Source organism: Erpetoichthys calabaricus, chromosome 7 (assembly GCF_900747795.2).
Source record: "Erpetoichthys calabaricus chromosome 7, fErpCal1.3, whole genome shotgun sequence".
NCBI classification, from domain to species: Eukaryota; Metazoa; Chordata; class Cladistia; order Polypteriformes; family Polypteridae; genus Erpetoichthys; species Erpetoichthys calabaricus.
Window position 1 is genome coordinate 69,383,408 of NC_041400.2, and position 18,595 is coordinate 69,402,002.

The 18,595-nt window shown below is 36.9% G+C and overlaps 1 protein-coding gene across 1 annotated transcript in view; it reads right to left on the reverse strand.

Annotated features, from left to right (window-relative positions):
• LOC114654267 (mutS homolog 3 (E. coli)) overlaps nt 1-18,595 on the reverse strand; it is a 162,163-nt gene that overhangs the window by 56,672 nt on the left and 86,896 nt on the right. The window contains exons 13-16 of the mRNA XM_051929441.1: nt 15,800-15,932; nt 10,437-10,624; nt 8,144-8,312; nt 2,507-2,571 (exon numbers count right to left, since the gene is read on the reverse strand). Coding sequence (XP_051785401.1) covers nt 2,507-2,571; nt 8,144-8,312; nt 10,437-10,624; nt 15,800-15,932 — 555 coding nt within the window. The remainder of the gene's footprint in view (nt 1-2,506; nt 2,572-8,143; nt 8,313-10,436; nt 10,625-15,799; nt 15,933-18,595) is intronic.

Here is an 18,595-nt window from a genome sequence, read left to right on the forward strand (position 1 = left end):
TAAGAATCCAGATACACAACCCAGAATGACATCCTACAATGCTACTTCTAACCAGCCTTTTTTTTAGCTTTTTAAACCAATTGAATGAATGAATGTTTTCCCCACTTCACTAATCAACAAAAGTCTTATTTTTCGTTTAGTTAAAAAGCTGAAAATTGGTATTGTGGTACATCTAGGTCAGTATAAATTGCTAAGAAAGGATATTTTGGCTTATCAATATTTAGGGGTAAACCCCCCACAATATAAAAACTAAATGCCCCAAAATCTCAAACATGCCTTGATGGATTTGATTGAAATCTGGTTACACTAGAGGAAAAAAAAGAAAATTAGCCAATATATTTTTTTTATTTGTCAATGTTTATTAATATTATGCTAACTTATATGCTCTGTGCTACGCTGAGAGTGTGCCCTATGCAAATGAAGGACAAAGCAGAAGTGACTGATGGGTCACATGAATAGCACCATTAACAAATATGTAGATGGACAATTGTAGATGGGGCCGTGTCCCAGACAGGAAAAAAAAGAGATGTGATCACATTGACACTTGGGTTAAGTGTGGTGCAGAACTCTCAAATGATCACCACCTGGTGGTGAGTTGGGTCAGCTGGTGGGGGAGGCATCTGGACATACCTGGAAAGCCTAAGCAAGTATTGAGGGCGGACTGGAAATATCCCCTTTCCAGAAGACTTTCAGCTCCAACTTCTGAAAAAGTTTTTCCTGCATCCAGGGGGAGGCTAGGGATATATAGTCCAAATGGGCCTTGTTCAAAGCCTCCATTGTGGAAGTGGCGACCTAAAGGCCTTAAGTGCCATAAGACGTTATTGAATATCATGACTTGTTGCTGCTCTCATTCTGCCACAGCAGACTGTTGATTTTCTGTCTTTTTCTAAGACCTCCATCAAGATGTTTTGGTGACCTGAACAGATCAACATGACCGAGACCTTCAACTTTCTTTATTTTCAGGTTAGCTGGTCATGTAGCGGCTTGTTTTGTGTCTCATTATTTTTTTCCTGCTCATTAAAGAAAAAGAAACAACTAAGGGGTCTGAGTCACATCAATTAAAAGGCAAAACAAGACAAAACAAGTTAATCAGCAGCAAAAAAACTGCTCACTAATTAAGAAGATACTTAGAATGAAAACCTGCAGCCACTGTGGCCCACCAGGACAGGATTTGGACAACCCTGGCTTATGTATATCCACTTCAAGCACTACTTTGCATATACATTCACATCAGCAGATTTTAAATGGGTACTGTATAAATCTGGTGGAAAACATGAAAGCAAACACTGTACTTGTGGACAGTGTAAACAAATGTAAATTCACACTTGTAAATATCTAATTGTGATATTAATATATTAGTCCAAACAAGAAGATTAGAATATAGAAAATAATCATCATTAGTTCTGTTTTATGAAAAGGCACACTTATGAATATATATAACCTATTAACAACATACATGATGAAGGCTCAACACTTGAAAAATTGTACTCAAAATCTGCACAACCAAATTTGGGCTTGTATTTTTCAGATATCATTTTTTCCATATGTTGGTCTAATTTCCAGGATATAATGGCTTATTCAAGAGTTATTATTTTTTATTTTTTTTAACCTTAGATTCACACCTTAACGTTTATTATTACACTTCAAGTCACTACCAGGACTAAGCCCTATAAGGTAGATAATAGCATTTAATCTCATGAATAATTCCAAAGTCTAACATATTATATAAAATACATTAAATGCTTACAAAAATAACACTCAATGTTCAATAAAATTATTTTGTTGTCACAGTTAAGTATTATTAGCTTACAAGCATATTTATTGTAAAAGGTAACTTAGCAAAACTGCTCTACTATTTATTGCAAACTCTTTATGGCTCAGCCAACTGTAATGAACAGCTTGTAAGTGAAAGCTGCACAGTATTGTAAAATTCATTCCGCTTAGCAGAACTTCTTTTGTAGAATTTTTCCTTTCAATGCACAAGTGGTATTATTGTTACTGAGAAAATATTCCCCTAAAAGATATAAGCTTTAAAGCCTTACATCTGTGCAGTGACACCAACACCGAAACCTCTTCCTCACCTTTAAAAAGGGGGTTACAAATTTGGTAGAGTATATTGCTAATTTACATATGACCAGCTGTGATAAATGAATTTAGTACATACAGTTGTGCTTGAAAGTTTGTGCACCCTTTATATTCGATCATTTTCCTTAATAAATAAATGGCCAAGTATAATATTTTCGTCTCTATTGTTCAACTGGTTTCTCTTTATCTACTTTTAGGACTTGAGTGAAAATCTGATGATGTTTTAGGTCATATTGATGCAGAAATATAGAAAATTCTAAAGGGTTCACAAACTTTCAAGCACAACTGCATGTTTCTGTAATTGTGCTTATTTTTTTATAAATTCTATAGTTATTTTATGCAAAACTTTGGCAAGAAACTTAGTGCTGATTAAAATTTACTACAGTCAGAAACAGACCAAGGACAAACAATAATCACGGACCTGCTGACTTTGATCCAGCTGTTTGGGACCTGTGAGAGCATGGAATTCTTCACCTCAATAAGATACTATAAAGGAAGAATAAGAAAAACTAATCAGTCAATTAAACAATCAATTAATTAGTTAATTAGTGCTTTATTCAAATCAGATCATTCTGCTTTTAGCAGAACTTCAGCAACATTGCAGAACATCATTGTCAGTAATCTAACCCTGGCCTAGATAGATCCACTAACATTTTAGAAAAGTAAAACATACAACAGACGCTTATTTTGGCTTGCTCTGTAGAGAAAGGGATAAAGCTAAATATGTGAGGCAGCCTTGACATATTCTACAAATGAAGCAATGTTTCAAAATTGATTGATCTGGAAAACACACTTAGGAACTTGCAGCAACAGCTACCAAATACAAATCAGATTAATGAGAGAGACGATTAGTCAGCTCTGGAAACTTTCCAACCCATAGGATAACCAGGAAGTGTGAATAGAAACAGCAAAGAGTTATAAAAAAGAAATCTAAATACAACAGGAGTATGAACATTCAGACACAAATGAAAAAAAAGGAACAGTGACTGATCTAAAATAAACACACACAATGAAATATTATTTGTTAAAATACATTTACAGAACTTGTATAACTGTTCATTTTAATCATATCTTTTGAAAAGTACTGTATTTCAAAATGAAATTTCTAGATTTTTTTTTTTTACTATATTTAAGAAAGTGAAGTCTATTTCCAGTTCATTCTATAGGTATGGTGATTTTATTTAGTTTCAGTTTACCTAAAATTGTTTTACTTTATAGTGCCAAACAATAGTAACAGAATTATATTTGACTTTTAATGCATAATAAGAAACAACATAATGTACGCATGCATTTTTTAAAAATCTTATTCAATCTCCTAAAACATAAATACTGCAAGTACAGTTAAAGACAACATTGATCTTAATTTAAAAAATTGGACGCAAAGATAACTAGAAGCAACCCACACCCTAAAGCATATTAGATTATTTTGAATATTTAAGAGTCTTTATTATTTAAAAATGTTTAACTTTTGATAAAAAAGAAAAAATTATTAAAAGATGTAACTTTCATTAAAACCAAATCAGAAATACCTTCCAATAAACCTACTGAAGCTGACAAACTTTCTGTTCATTGAGAATTATTTTCCGCAAAATCACACTTTCCCTTAGTTTATTTTCCAAAAAGTAACGGTCCTCTCTAAGCTTACTGACGAAGAAACCTAATTGTTGTTATCTCTCTCAATGACTGAATTTAAGAGATGCTTTGGAGTTTTTGGGTGTGGGTAGATCCAGTGTCACTGATTTCATCCTTTCTGAAACTTAATTTTGATTTTATGAGTCGAGTTATCTATCCTGCTTTGCTGGATGCGAATACTGTCATTTCCTACTAATACATGAATCACTTAATTAACCTGGTCTTAATTAGTCTTTGACTAAAACAGGTTAGGGTACCTTCTGATTGTTCAAATTTCCACTTGACTTCCCCAATTGATCTGCATCTATAGTCAGTCAGTCAGCCTGGTTTTATTCAAAGTACAGAAAAATATCTACTTTCCTCTGCATATTAAGAAAGTAGCATTAACTTTATTTCATCTACCTGCCATCTGTTGCCTGATGCAAAAGAAATCATTTCATAAATTTGATGGGCATTTGGTGGACTTGTTAACATAATTAAATCCCTTTACTCTACCCCTTCAGAAAACAAATTTCCAGGATACTTTTTAACTTTCCCCTTGAGTCTTATGACATCTCTCTATTATATAAAAAATCTTGGGACGAGACTTTTTTTCCGGTGACGAGACGTGATCTTTTGAAGAGAGACGGACACTTTTGAAGAGAGACATTTTCACATCCCATGAGACAGGCATGTCATGTCATAATTTCAACCTTTGTAAGCAAGTCCTGTGATACACATGCAGAGCAGGTTAGAGATAATGGAAGTAGGAAAATTCAAAAGTCTCAAAAAAATGAGTGAAAAGATCACAATAGCACAAATGGAAAATATTACTCGGTGAAATAACGGACAAGCGAAAAGAGATTGCATAGTGTTTGAGGACAAAAGGACAGGTGCTGTACAGGCTTTTAAATGTTCGCAGCGCCACCCGAAATGCCAATCACACAGAATGAATGCAGCAGCAAGCCAGTAGCTTATCAAGCAAAGAGGAGGTTAAAAAAAAAAATCAACTGTTACTTGTTTCTTATTGTATCACCGTTTAAGAGGGGTTTCAGAGGAGCGATTGTGTCACCTCGGAGTGCATTCAACCACACTCTTCACAACTGGGGGGGAATTGGTCTGTGAGCAAAGTTCAGATCAGATGGCATGGCAGCGCGTAGCACTGGCAGAGGAGAGGGAAGGGGTAAGCGAGCTAAGTGCAGATCACGCGCAAAACAGCAGTAGCAAGTCAAGAGCTGATTGAGCAAAGAGGAGTTAAAAAAACATGTTTTTGTTTCCCATTGTATCACCATTTAAGCTTGGTTTCAGAGGAGTGGACGTGTCTCCTTGGAGTACGGTCAGCCCTCCTTTTCACAATGGCGCAAAGCGCAGGTGGGGGAGGAGGGGTTGGCGAGCGAAGCGCCCTAGTCACCAAAAAAAATCTAAATTGAAAAGTCATCTAAATTGGCTTTATCGTTTCTCTCATTTTCCACCTCACTGTCTGCTTAGTTTATTTAGACATGTTAGTACTTATATTTTAACATTACTGCATAACTGTTGCTATCTCCACATTCTAATTTTACTTAAACGTACCTCCAGATCCTTCATATCCAGACTCAGTTGGTCTATTCTACTATGCATATCCAGTGCAAATTTAACTATCAATACCTTCAGCTAAGTAGCCACACTCATGCCCTTGCCATCTTCCCTACTGTGCTGATGATGTAATGTAACCAGTTTGTATCCAAACTGCTGAAGTTTAATGACTGCTGATGGAGACATGGCCAAATAGCTTGAAAGTGGCACATTTTTACTGCTAGCTTCACTTCACACTGAGGACCAAAATTAATGTTTCACCAGGAGATCCCAGCTGATTGGGGTCTTTGTCATTCTCCTTATCCTCAATCTACATCCACATGATGTATTGTGAACTTGACAGTGAACTTGAGGCTAACGGTAGACTTCAGCTGGTCTTTAAGTGTTTTCACTTTCATGTTTTAAGTATCATTTGGGAATAGTTCTAGTTAATTTAATGACGTGCAGAATATCTCAAGTTAATAGTAAAAAAATGGAAATAAACAATGCTGCCAGGAGGGCACTATCTTAGGCGTCCATCCCCTGCAATTGATAAGGCCAACTCCCCTAGCTTAATTTTTTAGATGTGTAACTACTATGTTCTCCCCTTCCCTCCCCTCCTGTCAATATTTAAAAAAACATTCTATTGAGCAATTCTCCTTAGAAAGTGCTCGTTTGGACTGAGGGTACAATTTTCATACTTGCCTTTCCTATTGAGATCAATTTAGTCTCCCTCTAACCTCTTTTTTGTTGTTCCCTTTACATCTCTGAAACTTAAGTGAAACAAAAATATTTGTTTTATTTATTTTGCCCATGGGATGTGATATACTCTTGAGAAGTATCAAAACTGCTTTCCAAGTTGGCACACCAGTAAGTCCAGTTTTTATAAGGAAAGTCTTTAAATATGAGGATGTTCCATCTATATTCTGTCTTGAGCATATCAGGGAACTGGCACACTTCCTGATACATCTGTTTACTAGGGACGTGGAATGTTCCCCCAGTCACAAAACCCCTAACCCCTCCCCAGCTCCAAGGTCAGTTCTCAGAGTATGCTGAGATCTGTTATCCTCTCTTCCTTTTATATTTTTCTGTTTCAGCTCTCCACATATATAGACTGTTGCTGCTTTGTATGTTATTCCATGTGAAGCAAGGGTCTGGCCTTTGCTTTCGCAAATGACATTCACTTTACATTTCTTATCTTTGCATATGCCCATTTAAAATTCCCCTTAGTTTATCAGTTTCTCAGACTTCCTTGATCTTCCTTTTGGATTTCAAACTTTGTCTAGTGATTTGTTCCTGTTAAAACTTTTCATCTCTTGCTTGGCTTTGGACTCTTTGGATTTCCTTTTTTCTGTGCCCTTTTGGCTGCCTTTTTCCTGAATTTTTAATATGTCTTTGGGTTCACAAGCTTGTTTGGAGAACTCATTAATTTCCTTACAATGATACCTGATCTATAACTTGCCCTAATTTGCAAGATTACTTTGGTGTGCACAATCACCATACTTTACGTAGTGGTGTGCCACATACAGCAGCATTCCCCTAGATGGCTCTCACCTGTTGCAGAGGTGGTATGAGAGGGTTGTACTAGACATCATCCTGCCCCTTTAAGTGTGGCAAATTGGCATGTACCTGACAAACTACTTCCAAAAATCCTTATCATCTGCATATACAGTTTAAATTTATGAATCACCTATATCTTACGCCAACCTCTTCTGCAGTTTTTGCTCCCTAAATATTCCTGCTACTTTCCTTTGCATGTGTTGGAACTATTCTCCTCTTCCATCTTTTTGGCATTTTGTCTCTAATTCTATGTTTTCAATCCTATCTATTGATATCCCCCCGCCACTATTCCTCACTAGATCCTCTCTGCACTCTCTATTTTTTATACAACAGAAACATTTCTCCTTGGCAACCATCTTGATTTTGACCTCTTGCTGGAAATCTTAGCTTTATTTTGAAAGTCCAGCTCCAGTATAAAGAAGTGGTGTCAGCTGTGTATTTGGTTTGAGCCAGGTGGCTAGTGGTTAGTGATACAGGAGATTAGACAAGCCATTTGTATTTTTTTTTTTTTACTTAATTCTCTTTTCTCAGTATTTTAGTTTTGCTGTCCTTCAGTTTTAGTTTTTATCCCCTTCCTTGTTCATCCCGACATGTATTCTTTAAGTTTTTTAGCTTTGTTTAATTTCTAATTACAGTGCTAGAGTGGGTGAAGAATACTGTTGGCTTTTTCTCCTTTTCTATTATACTGAATACAAAATCAGTTATAACTGTTTCTTATATTCGTTCGATTCAATAAAGAACTGATCACAAACAGATTTATGTATTAGAAAATAGCTTACAAATGTTAATGAGAGAGCATACTTTTCTTGCCTTTAACAAATGCATTTCTGATTTTTATTTTCATTTCACTGATCTGAAAAAATAACGAAATACCCCATTTCCAGCATAAAATAAGCAGAGAATTCTGTATAACTTTTTAATGAAACTTGAAGTCCAGAAGTGGCTTGATGAGCCAGACAAGACTGATGGATGTAAGACAGATGAAAAACCTTAGTGAATGTTCCTGAATCTTTGTGGATTTGAGCAGGTGGCAGATGTAGGTTTGTTTTGTTCCCCAATGGTATCTGATGAAACCACTAAATGATATTAGGTCAAGATGATACATTTACTTGTCATTTCTTGACACTGGCCAAGTTCTTTGGCAAATACAAAAGACAGGTCAGCTAAATATTAAAGGCCTAATTTTTTTATTCTTAGGAGAGTTAGTGCCAAAGTAGGAAAACAGGAGAACTAAAGGAGTTCTACTGTATATGAGAACCTTTGACATTAGAGTGAAATAAATATGATGGAAGATTTTAGACAAAAGTAAAATAACCTTTTTGAGTGTTTATACCTCTTGTCCAGATACAGTCACATAATTGAAGGAAGGATTTTTTAGGACCAAACAGATCTGTCTTCGGTGCTCTAGAATATCAGAAATAGCATCTTGTATCTCAGCTTTCCTTTGCCTGATGGCGGGAAAATCTTTCAGGTCTACAAACAGCTCAGTTTTATCACCAACCCTAAAAAAAATGGTACACAATAATGCCTTCTTAATATGTTTATACATGGTAATCACAAAAAAAAGATTCAGCCTGTATTGCCCCTTTTTCTTTACATGTGCATATTAAATAATGCCAATTATACAGCATGACCTGCCTTTTGAATGTAGCCAAAATGCAGGCAGTATGTTTCAAAGCTAGAGAAGGAAAAACCCTCACCCTAACACAAAATAGAAAAGGTAAGACAAAGTAAATCCCCAGGAAATGGTATGTGTAAAGGCAGAATTGTTAGGTAAACATTCAAGAAGAATATACCTCAGAAACACAAGGAGATCCACATTTTCTGGCCACACTGCTGCCCTATTAGGGGATGAAAACTTCATTACAACATTACAGTACATTCTTCAGAAGAATGTATTGGAAACTAGATCATTGACTCTGGAAATTAGTTGTAAGGAGGACATTGATATTTGCATCCAGAGGATCTCTGAACATCTTGCAAGCAACTTAAAGCGATCTTCCCTGAATGATAAATAAGTGCAAACCATAGATGTAAAGTATATGGGTCTTCTGGTGCAATGTGATGGACTGGCTATTATGGTGTTCATCCTGAGTAACTGACCTTTAAATATGTGCATCTCAGTTACTGATGAGTTCAAGAGTATTGACAAGGTTAACTCCTGTACTGTGAACCATACAGACAATTTACTAATAATATCAGCTTCTTTCTCAAAGAGAATTACGAAAAATGTAAAAGATCTGTAACACTTTCAAAATTATATTTAATGTCACGGAGGCTAGGAATCTGCATCAGTAAACGGAAGGTTGACGGTTTAAATCCCACAAACACCAGAAGTGACTCTACTCTGTTGGGCCCTTGAGCAAGGCCCTCAACCTGCAATTGCTTTGTCTTGGACATGACGTTAACTTGCATCCAGCCCTGCTTACAGGGAAAACTTGGAGGTTTGTGGCAGGATTGGCACTCCAGCCACTGTAAAAAAAAATACTCACACTATTCCAGTGTGGTGCTGAGTTGTCACCAGTTGCACTGCTACACTCGGGTCCCAATCCAGGCCGTTCGTCGTGTGGTGGGTGCTGAAATACGCTATATCAGTGCATGTTTCCAACCTTTACTTTTTTTTTTCTCTTGCATTAACATCAAAAAAGTGATTCTTTGACCATAATTTAATCAGACAGCTATGCACTAATAATTATTCTCCCTTTGGCTTCTGTAATCCCTCCCATTTTTACATGTATTTATCCAATATTAACAAATTATACCAAATTTAAAATAAAAATATGGATGGCAGAAGTATAAAGGTCAGTAACTATACTATATATATAACTGCTTGTTGGAGGTCCAGTATAATGTCATCAAAGGTGTTGTCGGAATGCCCCTACATTTAACCTGTTTAATCAAATTCAGGGTAACTGGGAACAGAGCTTATCCTGACAGGACTGGGTGCAAAACATGCAAAAAGCCATGGTCAGGGGACCAGTCAATCACAGGGCTCAAACACTTACACTGGGGCCAGTTTAGAATTTTAAATTAACCTAAACAGCACAATTCTGGATATCTGGGAGAAAAACTGGAGTACTCAGAGGAAAGTTCATTAAAACAAAGGGAGAATACACAACAGGCTACAGTGCAATCCACTACACTACGATAACAACACAAATTAATATGTGGTATGCCATATGCCACATGCTCTAGTCCATTGTAGTAATGAAGCTTCAACCTTTCATTTTACAACTATCATAAATGTAGTCTTCTTTTACAGAATATGCCCCTAAAACAGGGAAATCTACAGTAGCAGAAAATTATACTCTTTGTGAGACCACAATCTATTATTGTCTAGTACAAAAACTAATTTCAATATCAAAGAAAAATGAATGTGCAATTAAACTAAACTACTGTTCCAATACATTCAAATATTCTATTTTCTCTGTTTAGAAACAATACCCAATACCACTACTGCAGAATTTAATTGATAACCACAGACATTTGCTTGCAACACTGAAATAGAAGGAAATGTTATGATGTATTTTTATACATAAAAACAATCACTTACATATAAAAAATGTAATCACTTATCAGCATCATACAAAAGAATAAGGTAAGCAGTTTGTCAAAAGCACACTTACTTTGCAGCCTTTTCATTTATGGTGGCTAGGAAGTCATGCGCAGGAACTAATAACTTGGGGATATCCAGAATGAGGTCTTTAATTAGGTTAGATTGCACCTGAGACTGAGTAGCTGGCATAAGAGATCGAAGTTCCACTTCTATGCGACACAAGGCACTGATTACAAGGAAGAATTCCTGTGTGTTACACTGAAAAACAAAACCCAGTGGGGACATTTTACAAACACCAAGGTGGCAATACATTTTACTGACAAAATCTGTTATAGACATACTTATTTTATGAACATTTGACCAATTTTGGAGAGAACAGCCCATTCAGCCCAATAAGCTTGCAAGGGTGAACGTACACCCAATTTTTCCAAAAATAACATTTGAAGGCTCCTAAAATCCTTCCTTTCCCACACTATGTAGTAATTACTCCATGCATCTATGGTTCTGTGTGTGAAGAAAATCTTTCTAATATTTGTGCAAAATGTCCATCTGTGCCTTATGACCTTGCTGAAGAATTCATTGCAAAGTAACATTTGGGATCCACTGTAATAATTATCTTCATTATTTAAAACACTTCAATCTAATCACCTCTTAATTTCAGTTTGCTGAAATGGTTCACCTCCTTTCTAAGTGTAATTATATTTGAAACAGATTAGAAGTTATCCCCAAACATGCTCTGTTAAGAGTTATTGTAAATTCTGGTGTTGAAACTATGGCTTTATATATAGAATAAAACCATCTGTCCACACTACCATCCCAGCTTAACATATTTTGGGGTTCAAGGACAGAATAAAACCATACATTTAAAATCTACTTGATCATCACAAGTTTAAAAAAATGCTTAAAGCTGTCCACTAACTTAGTGTCTTTTATTGTATATACAAGACAGCATAACATACTGCATTGTATTGTATGTTTTGAGAATAAAAGTTTAATTTTAATTTCCTCAAATGAAAATATACACAAAATTAATTTCCAGACAGCATTGCACTTGAAGATGCATAACTTAACAGAAACAGGATTTTCCTTCCTATCAGAAATTGCTGTTCCTTATAATACTAGGTAATTTTAAATCATGTTAACAAACCCACAAATCTATATAAATAACAAAATGAAATACTGTTTGCTATTCAGCAGCCTCTGCATCTTCTTTTTTTCAAACAAAGTGACAAAATCTAAAACAGTTAAAAACTGTGTTAATGTGGCACTATGCCAATTGTACCACTTCCTTTTACAAATAAATTAATGTAAAATTGTAAAAAATTAGAAAAAGACACTGTTGCCTTTTTATTCTAACATGGATATTCTACCTTAAGGAGATATTGTTTAAACACAATTATTTGGTTTCATTTTTTAACATGATACTTGCAAATAATTATCAATTAAACTTCTTCTAATGTGTCATTAATGAACTACTTCAATGAGTTAAATATTGTGTGAGAAATAATTACTTAATCTTAGTAAAAAGAAATTCTACAAACACTAACAAGAAATTACAAACTTTAGGACTTACAGGGCCTGTTTTTAGCTTTGCTGAATTAAGACACAATCTAGGTGTTCCCTTTGCATAATTTACTTCCTTTATTACTCAGAAAATCAACCTCATGTTTCTCCCAAATCACACACTAGAAATTCACATGAACACACCGAAGTGAGAAGTAACCCTGAAAATTCCCATAGCATAATTTATCAAGTAGCAGTTCAGTTCAAGATCAATGGTGTCTCTGATAAGGCAGACCAAATAAGGTAAATAAAGGACAGAGAAAAGACAAACAAACAAAAAAACAAAAGACTGATTTGCAAAAGCTGTATTAATCGGAACTGGAGATTTTGAAGATTGAGGTTACTGGCTGGACTGACAATTGCTTTGGAAATGGAGAACCTTGAAAGTGGACAAGATATAGGAAGATCACTTTGCCAAACAAAGTAAATGAGCAGAGGGAGGGTTCATGCAATCCTGCATATTGTTATTATTGTTATACACCGGCAGAGTTTCTGTAATGGCTCAAGTTTATGCCCTGTTCATTTGATCTTTCTGTTGTTATTTAAATATAAGCTTTCACATTTTGTAATTAATTCTGATTTTGGTTTCATATTATCTTTATTTATCATTATGATTTTCTTTGTATTGTTCAAAAATGTTGTTAATTTTCTGTTATGTTAATATGCATACTGTAGCATGTTTTTGTTATGTGCACTGCCCTGTTTATGGAACCTAAAGAGGCAGGGCCACCTAATTAGGCAGTTGGGGTACTATCTGAAGAAGGAACAACAGCTTCAGCATAGAGTATTTGAATTCCATTTCTTAATTTTTGTATTTAAATTGGATATTCTGGATTTAGACTTCTTTTTGCTCTTTTCTTCATGCATTCTTTTTTTGTTTGTTTTCATTGCCCAGAGGGTTTTACTGTTTTTCCCACTCTTTTGATATTGATGTACGTTTTGAACCTTTAAAGTTTTATCCCAATTTTATGCCTGTGTAGGCCAGAAAGCTTGCTTGTTGAGTTTGGGGCTAGGGAGCCTGGGGTCAGGCCTTTCTGGCAGGCGCAGATCATAATTAAGGGTAAGTCTGGCCTTTTGTGTTGTTTTATTAAAAGCCTGCTCTACTTTTTGCGCTTCATTGTGGTAGGAGATCATAATACATATAAAGTTTCTACTGGTTTTGGGTTTAAGGGCACTAGATTGAAAATTTTAACAAAGGGATATAAGGGAAGCAGTGATAATAGTGGGATATTACAGGCTTAAAGGACTGAAGTTGAATGAAGGAAAAGAGGAAGGAATAGCACAGCTGAGTCCCAGGGACTAAAAAGTGCAGAGGCCAGTATCACCAAAAACATCTCAAAGAATAAATACGGTTTAAACCAACCACTTTCATGAATTGCTTTAAATCTCTTTGCAAGGGAGATTAGAAGTGAATTCTTCCCCTTTCAAAAAGAAACCTTTGATTTTCCTAAACTCTGTGCCAAGTTTACTATTGTTCTTTTTCTTTTGTTAATGCACTTTTAAGTTTGCAGCCCTCATTCTTCTTTTCTCATAAATTGTTTTGCAAGCAATCCAGCTTCTTCCCTCCACCACAAATGCAGTACTTCCTGGAGTCACTTCCTCCAAGCATGCTCTCTTACGGCTTCCCACAGCCACTTTAAAACAGCCAATGGTTTGGCTGCATGTACTTCTTCCCATTGTAGCATACATAATGTTGTACATGTTGTATGCGGTGTAGAAGCTGTCCATTTGGAGAGGATTAGAAGGCAAAACCAAAATAAAACAAAGTGCAACTGCAGCAGTTGAGCAGCTTATGCAATCAGGTAAAATCTATAAAAAATGTAAAAGATCTTCCAGATAACATTTTCCACAGTCCAAAATGTAATTAAGAAATGGCAAAAAGTAATTTGAAGTTTGTACAATAAAAGATTGTTTTGTTTGCTTGTTTTTTTTTTTGTTTTGACCATATGTGTTTTACATTGATTTTACTCATTCCTCTTTTCTTTGTTCATCTTGAAGGGGGAAATAATACTGCTAAGCCTTTAATGGAAAAGAAAGAACTACAGTGGTGTGAAAAACTATTTGCCCCCTTCCTGATTTCTTATTCTTTCGCATGTTTGTCACACAAAATGTTTCTGATCATCAAACACATTTAACCATTAGTCAAATATAACACAAGTAAACACAAAATGCAGTTTTTAAATGATGGTGTTTATTATTTAGGGAGAAAAAAAAATCCAAACCTACATGGCCCTGTGTGAAAAAGTAATTGCCCCCTCGTTAAAAAACAACCTAACTGTGGTGTATCACACCTGAGTTCAATTTCCGTAGCCACCCCCAGGCCTGATTACTGCCACACCTGTTTCAATCAAGAAATCACTTAAATAGGAGCTGCCTGACACAGAGAAGTAGACCAAAAGCACCTCAAAAGATAGACATCATGCCAAGATCCAAAGAAATTCAGGAACAAATGAGAACAGAAGTAATTGAGATCTATCAGTCTGGTAAAGGTTATAAAGCCATTTCTAAAGCTTTGGGACTCCAGCGAACCACAGTGAGAGCCATTATCCACAAATGGCAAAAACATGGAACAGTGGTGAACCTTCCCAGGAGTGGCCGGCCGACCAAAATTACCCCAAGAGCGCAGAGACGACTCATCCGAGAGGTCACAAAAGACCCCAGGACAACGTCTAAAGAACTGCAGGCCTCACTTGCCTCAATTAAGGTCAGTGTTCACGACTCCACCATAAGAAAGAGACTGGGCAAAAATGGCCTGCATGGCAGATTTCCAAGACGCAAACCACTGTTAAGCAAAAAGAACATTAGGGCTTGTCTCAATTTTGCTAAGAAACATCTCAATGATTGCCAAGACTTTTGGGAAAATACCTTGTGGACTGATGAGTCAAAAGTTGAACTTTTTGGAAGGCAAATGTCCCGTTACATCTGGCGTAAAAGGAACACAGCATTTCAGAAAAAGAACATCATATCAACAGTAAAATATGGTGGTGGTAGTGTGATGGTCTGGGGTTGTTTTGCTGCTTCTGGACCTGGAAGGCTTGCTGTGATAGATGGAACCATGAATTCTACTGTCTACCAAAAAATCCTGAAGGAGAATGTCCGGCCATCTGTTCGTCAACTCAAGCTGAAGCGATCTTGGGTGCTGCAACAGGACAATGACCCAAAACACACCAGCAAATCCACCTCTGAATGGCTGAAGAAAAACAAAATGAAGACTTTGGAGTGGCCTAGTCAAAGTCCTGACCTGAATCCAATTGAGATGCTATGGCATGACCTTAAAAAGGAGGTTCATGCTAGAAAACCCTCAAATAAAGCTGAATTACAACAATTTTGCAAAGATGAGTGGGCCAAAATTCCTCCAGAGCGCTGTAAAAGACTCATTGCAAGTTATCGCAAACGCTTGATTGCAGTTATTGCTGCTAAGGGTGGCCCAACCAGTTATTAGGTTCAGGGGGCAATTACTTTTTCACACAGGGCCATGTAGGTTTGGATTTTTTTTTCTCCCTAAATAATAAAAACCACCATTTACAAACTGCATTTTGTATTTACTTGTGTTATATTTGACTAATGGTTAAATGTGTTTGATGATCAGAAACATTTTGTGTGACAAACATGCAAAAGAATAAGAAATCAGGAAAGGGGCAAATAGTTTTTCACACCACTGTATATAACATCCTGTTACCAAGAAGAATGACAACACAAATCTGAATTTAGTCTCATGTGACGCTGCCCTTTACAGCCTTTAATGAATTCTTAGACTACATTCTCAGGAGAATAAAGTGGTTAAGAAATCTTTTTTTTTAAAGAAATGTTGATTTTAAACAAAGTCATTTGTAACAGTGTTTTGTAGTGTTTTTTCTTTTGGTTTCTTACCTTTTTATGATAAATGCTACAGATACCCCTTTCTAGGTCTGGTAGTTTGTGGAGAAGAGCCTGAAGAGGAGGAAAGATACTAGATTCTGATGACAAAATTTCTTCTATTGCTTTTTGCCGCAGGGTAATGTCTCTATGAAAAATAAGCAAAGTAAGTAACAGATTAAAACAGTAAATTGAACAGTACCATGGAATTAATATATTCACTATTGAAGATTGCCGGTAATTCTTAACAATAACACTAAACTGAGATTCAAAGTTTTTTGCCTCACCATTACTTTGGACTCATCTTTTGTCTTTTACCAAATAAACAAGTTTAAAAGTATTTAGGTGCTTCATTACTGAAATTTGTCAATTGCAACATTTTGGTCCCCATGGGGAGCAAATTATGAATTACTGTAAAATTGTGGAACAGATTAATGCAATGGGGTTAAGCGTTTAATTCAGGCTACGGGCTAAATGTGGCCCAGAAGCAACCTCCAAGTCACCCAGGCCATGGTTTCGCCAGGTCTCCAGACTACAACTAAAATTATCACAAATGCGACCAAAAATAGGTTTACCGATAATCATTTCTAATTAGTTTGCCAGTGGCGAATAAAATCTTTGAAACTTTAAACTATTGTACTGTAAAAGATGCAAAAGCCCATCTTTTTACTGTTGCATGTATGTGCCAGTAACATATGTGTTGGTACGGTCTCCCCTTGCATATCCAAGTCGCATAAAGGCTGCTTTATATCCCGCACTGGGTGCAAGGGAGTCAGGGCGAAAATGACGCCAGAGGTGGAGATCATCACCAGTCATCAGAACAAAAGGTAGGCATGCAAAACATTTGAAATTCCTCTGCCCATCATATACACTGCATCCGGAAAGTATTCGCAGCGCATCACTTTTTCCACATTTTGTTATGTTACAGCCTTATTCCAAAATGGATTAAATTCATTTTTTTCCTCAGAATTCTACACACAACACCCCATAATGACAACGTGAAAAAAGTTTACTTGAGGTTTTTGTAAATTTACTAAAAATAAAAAAACTGAGAAATCACATGTACATAAGTTTTCACAGCCTTTGCTCAATATTTTGTCGATGCACCTTTGGCAGCAATTACAGCCTCAAGTCTTTTTGAATATGATGCCACAAGCTTGGCACACCTATCCTTAGCCAGTTTCGCCCATTCCTCTTTGCAGCACCTCTCAAGCTCCATCAGGTTGGATGGGAAGTGTCGGTGCGCAGCCATTTTAAGATCTCTCCAGAGATGTTCAATCGGATTCAAGTCTGGGCTCTGGCTGGGCCACTCAAGGACATTCACAGAGTTGTCCTGAAGCCACTCCTTTGATATCTTGGCTGTGTGCTTAGGGTCGTTGTCCTGCTGAAAGATGAACCGTCGCCCCAGTCTGAGGTCAAGAGCGCTCTGGAGCAGGTTTTCATCCAGGATGTCTCTGTACATTTCTGCAGTCATCTTTCCCTTTATCCTGACTAGTCTCCCAGTTCCTGCCGCTGAAAAACATCCCCACAGCATGATGCTGCCACCACCATGCTTCACTGTAGGGATGGTGCCAGGTTTCCTCCAAACGTGACGCCTGGCATTCACACCAAAGAGTTCAATCTTTGTCTCATCAGACCAGAGAATTTTCTTTCTCATGGTCTGAGAGTCCTTCAGGTGCTTTTTGGCAAACTCCAGGCGGGCTGCCATGTGCCTTTTACTAAGGAGTGGCTTCCGTCTGGTCACTCTACCATACAGGCCTGATTTGTGGATTGCTGCAGAGATGGTTGTCCTTATGGAAGGTTCTCCTCTCTCCACAGAGGACCTCTGGAGCTCTGACAGAGTGACCATCGGGTTCTTGGTCACCTCCCTGACTAAGGCCCTTCTCCCCCGATCGCTCAGTTTAGATGGCCGGCCAGCTCTAGGAAGAGTCCTGGTGGTTTTGAACTTCTTCCACTTACGACTGATGGAGGCCACTGTGCTCATTGGGACCTTCAAAGCAGCAGAAATTGTTCTGTAACCTTCCAAAGATTTGTGCCTCGAGACAATCCTGTCTCGGAGGTCTACAGACAATTCCTTTGACTTCATGCTTGGTTTGTGCTCTGACATGAACTGTCAACTGTGGGACCTTATATAGACAGGTGTGTGCCTTTCCAAATCATGTCCAATCAACTGAATTTACCACAGGTGGACTCCAATTAAGCTGCAGAAACATCTCAAGGATGATCAGGGGAAATAGGATGCACCTGAGCTCAATTTTGAGCTTCATGGCAAAGGCTGTGAATACTTATGTACATGTGCTTTCTCAATTTTTTAAATTTTAATAAATTTGCAAAAACCTCAAGTAAACTTTTTCATGTTGTCATTATGGGGTGTTGTGTGTAGAATTCTGAGGAAAGAAATGAATTTAATCCATTTTGGAATAAGGCTGTAACATAACAAAATGTGGAAAAAGTAATGCGCTGTGAATACTTTCCAGATGAACTGTATGCAATCATCAGACACTCCCCATCTGACACTGCTGTTTTCACATAAAGACGCGCTATACCTCACCCAAGGAGCGCTCTTCCTACATTTACGACATGTGTACTTGTGTTGCACACCTCTCTGTGCTATGGTTCCTATTACACTGAACAAGCACCTGTAATTTGCAGCTCTATTCATTATCTCAAAACAAATATATGTGACATTTTGAAGAAATCATTTTATGATGCGAATAGTACCAATCAGAAAACATCGTCGAAGTAATGCAATATTATTTGAAAACGAACAGCATCAGATTGGGTGTGATTTATACTGGCGCTGTTACTTAG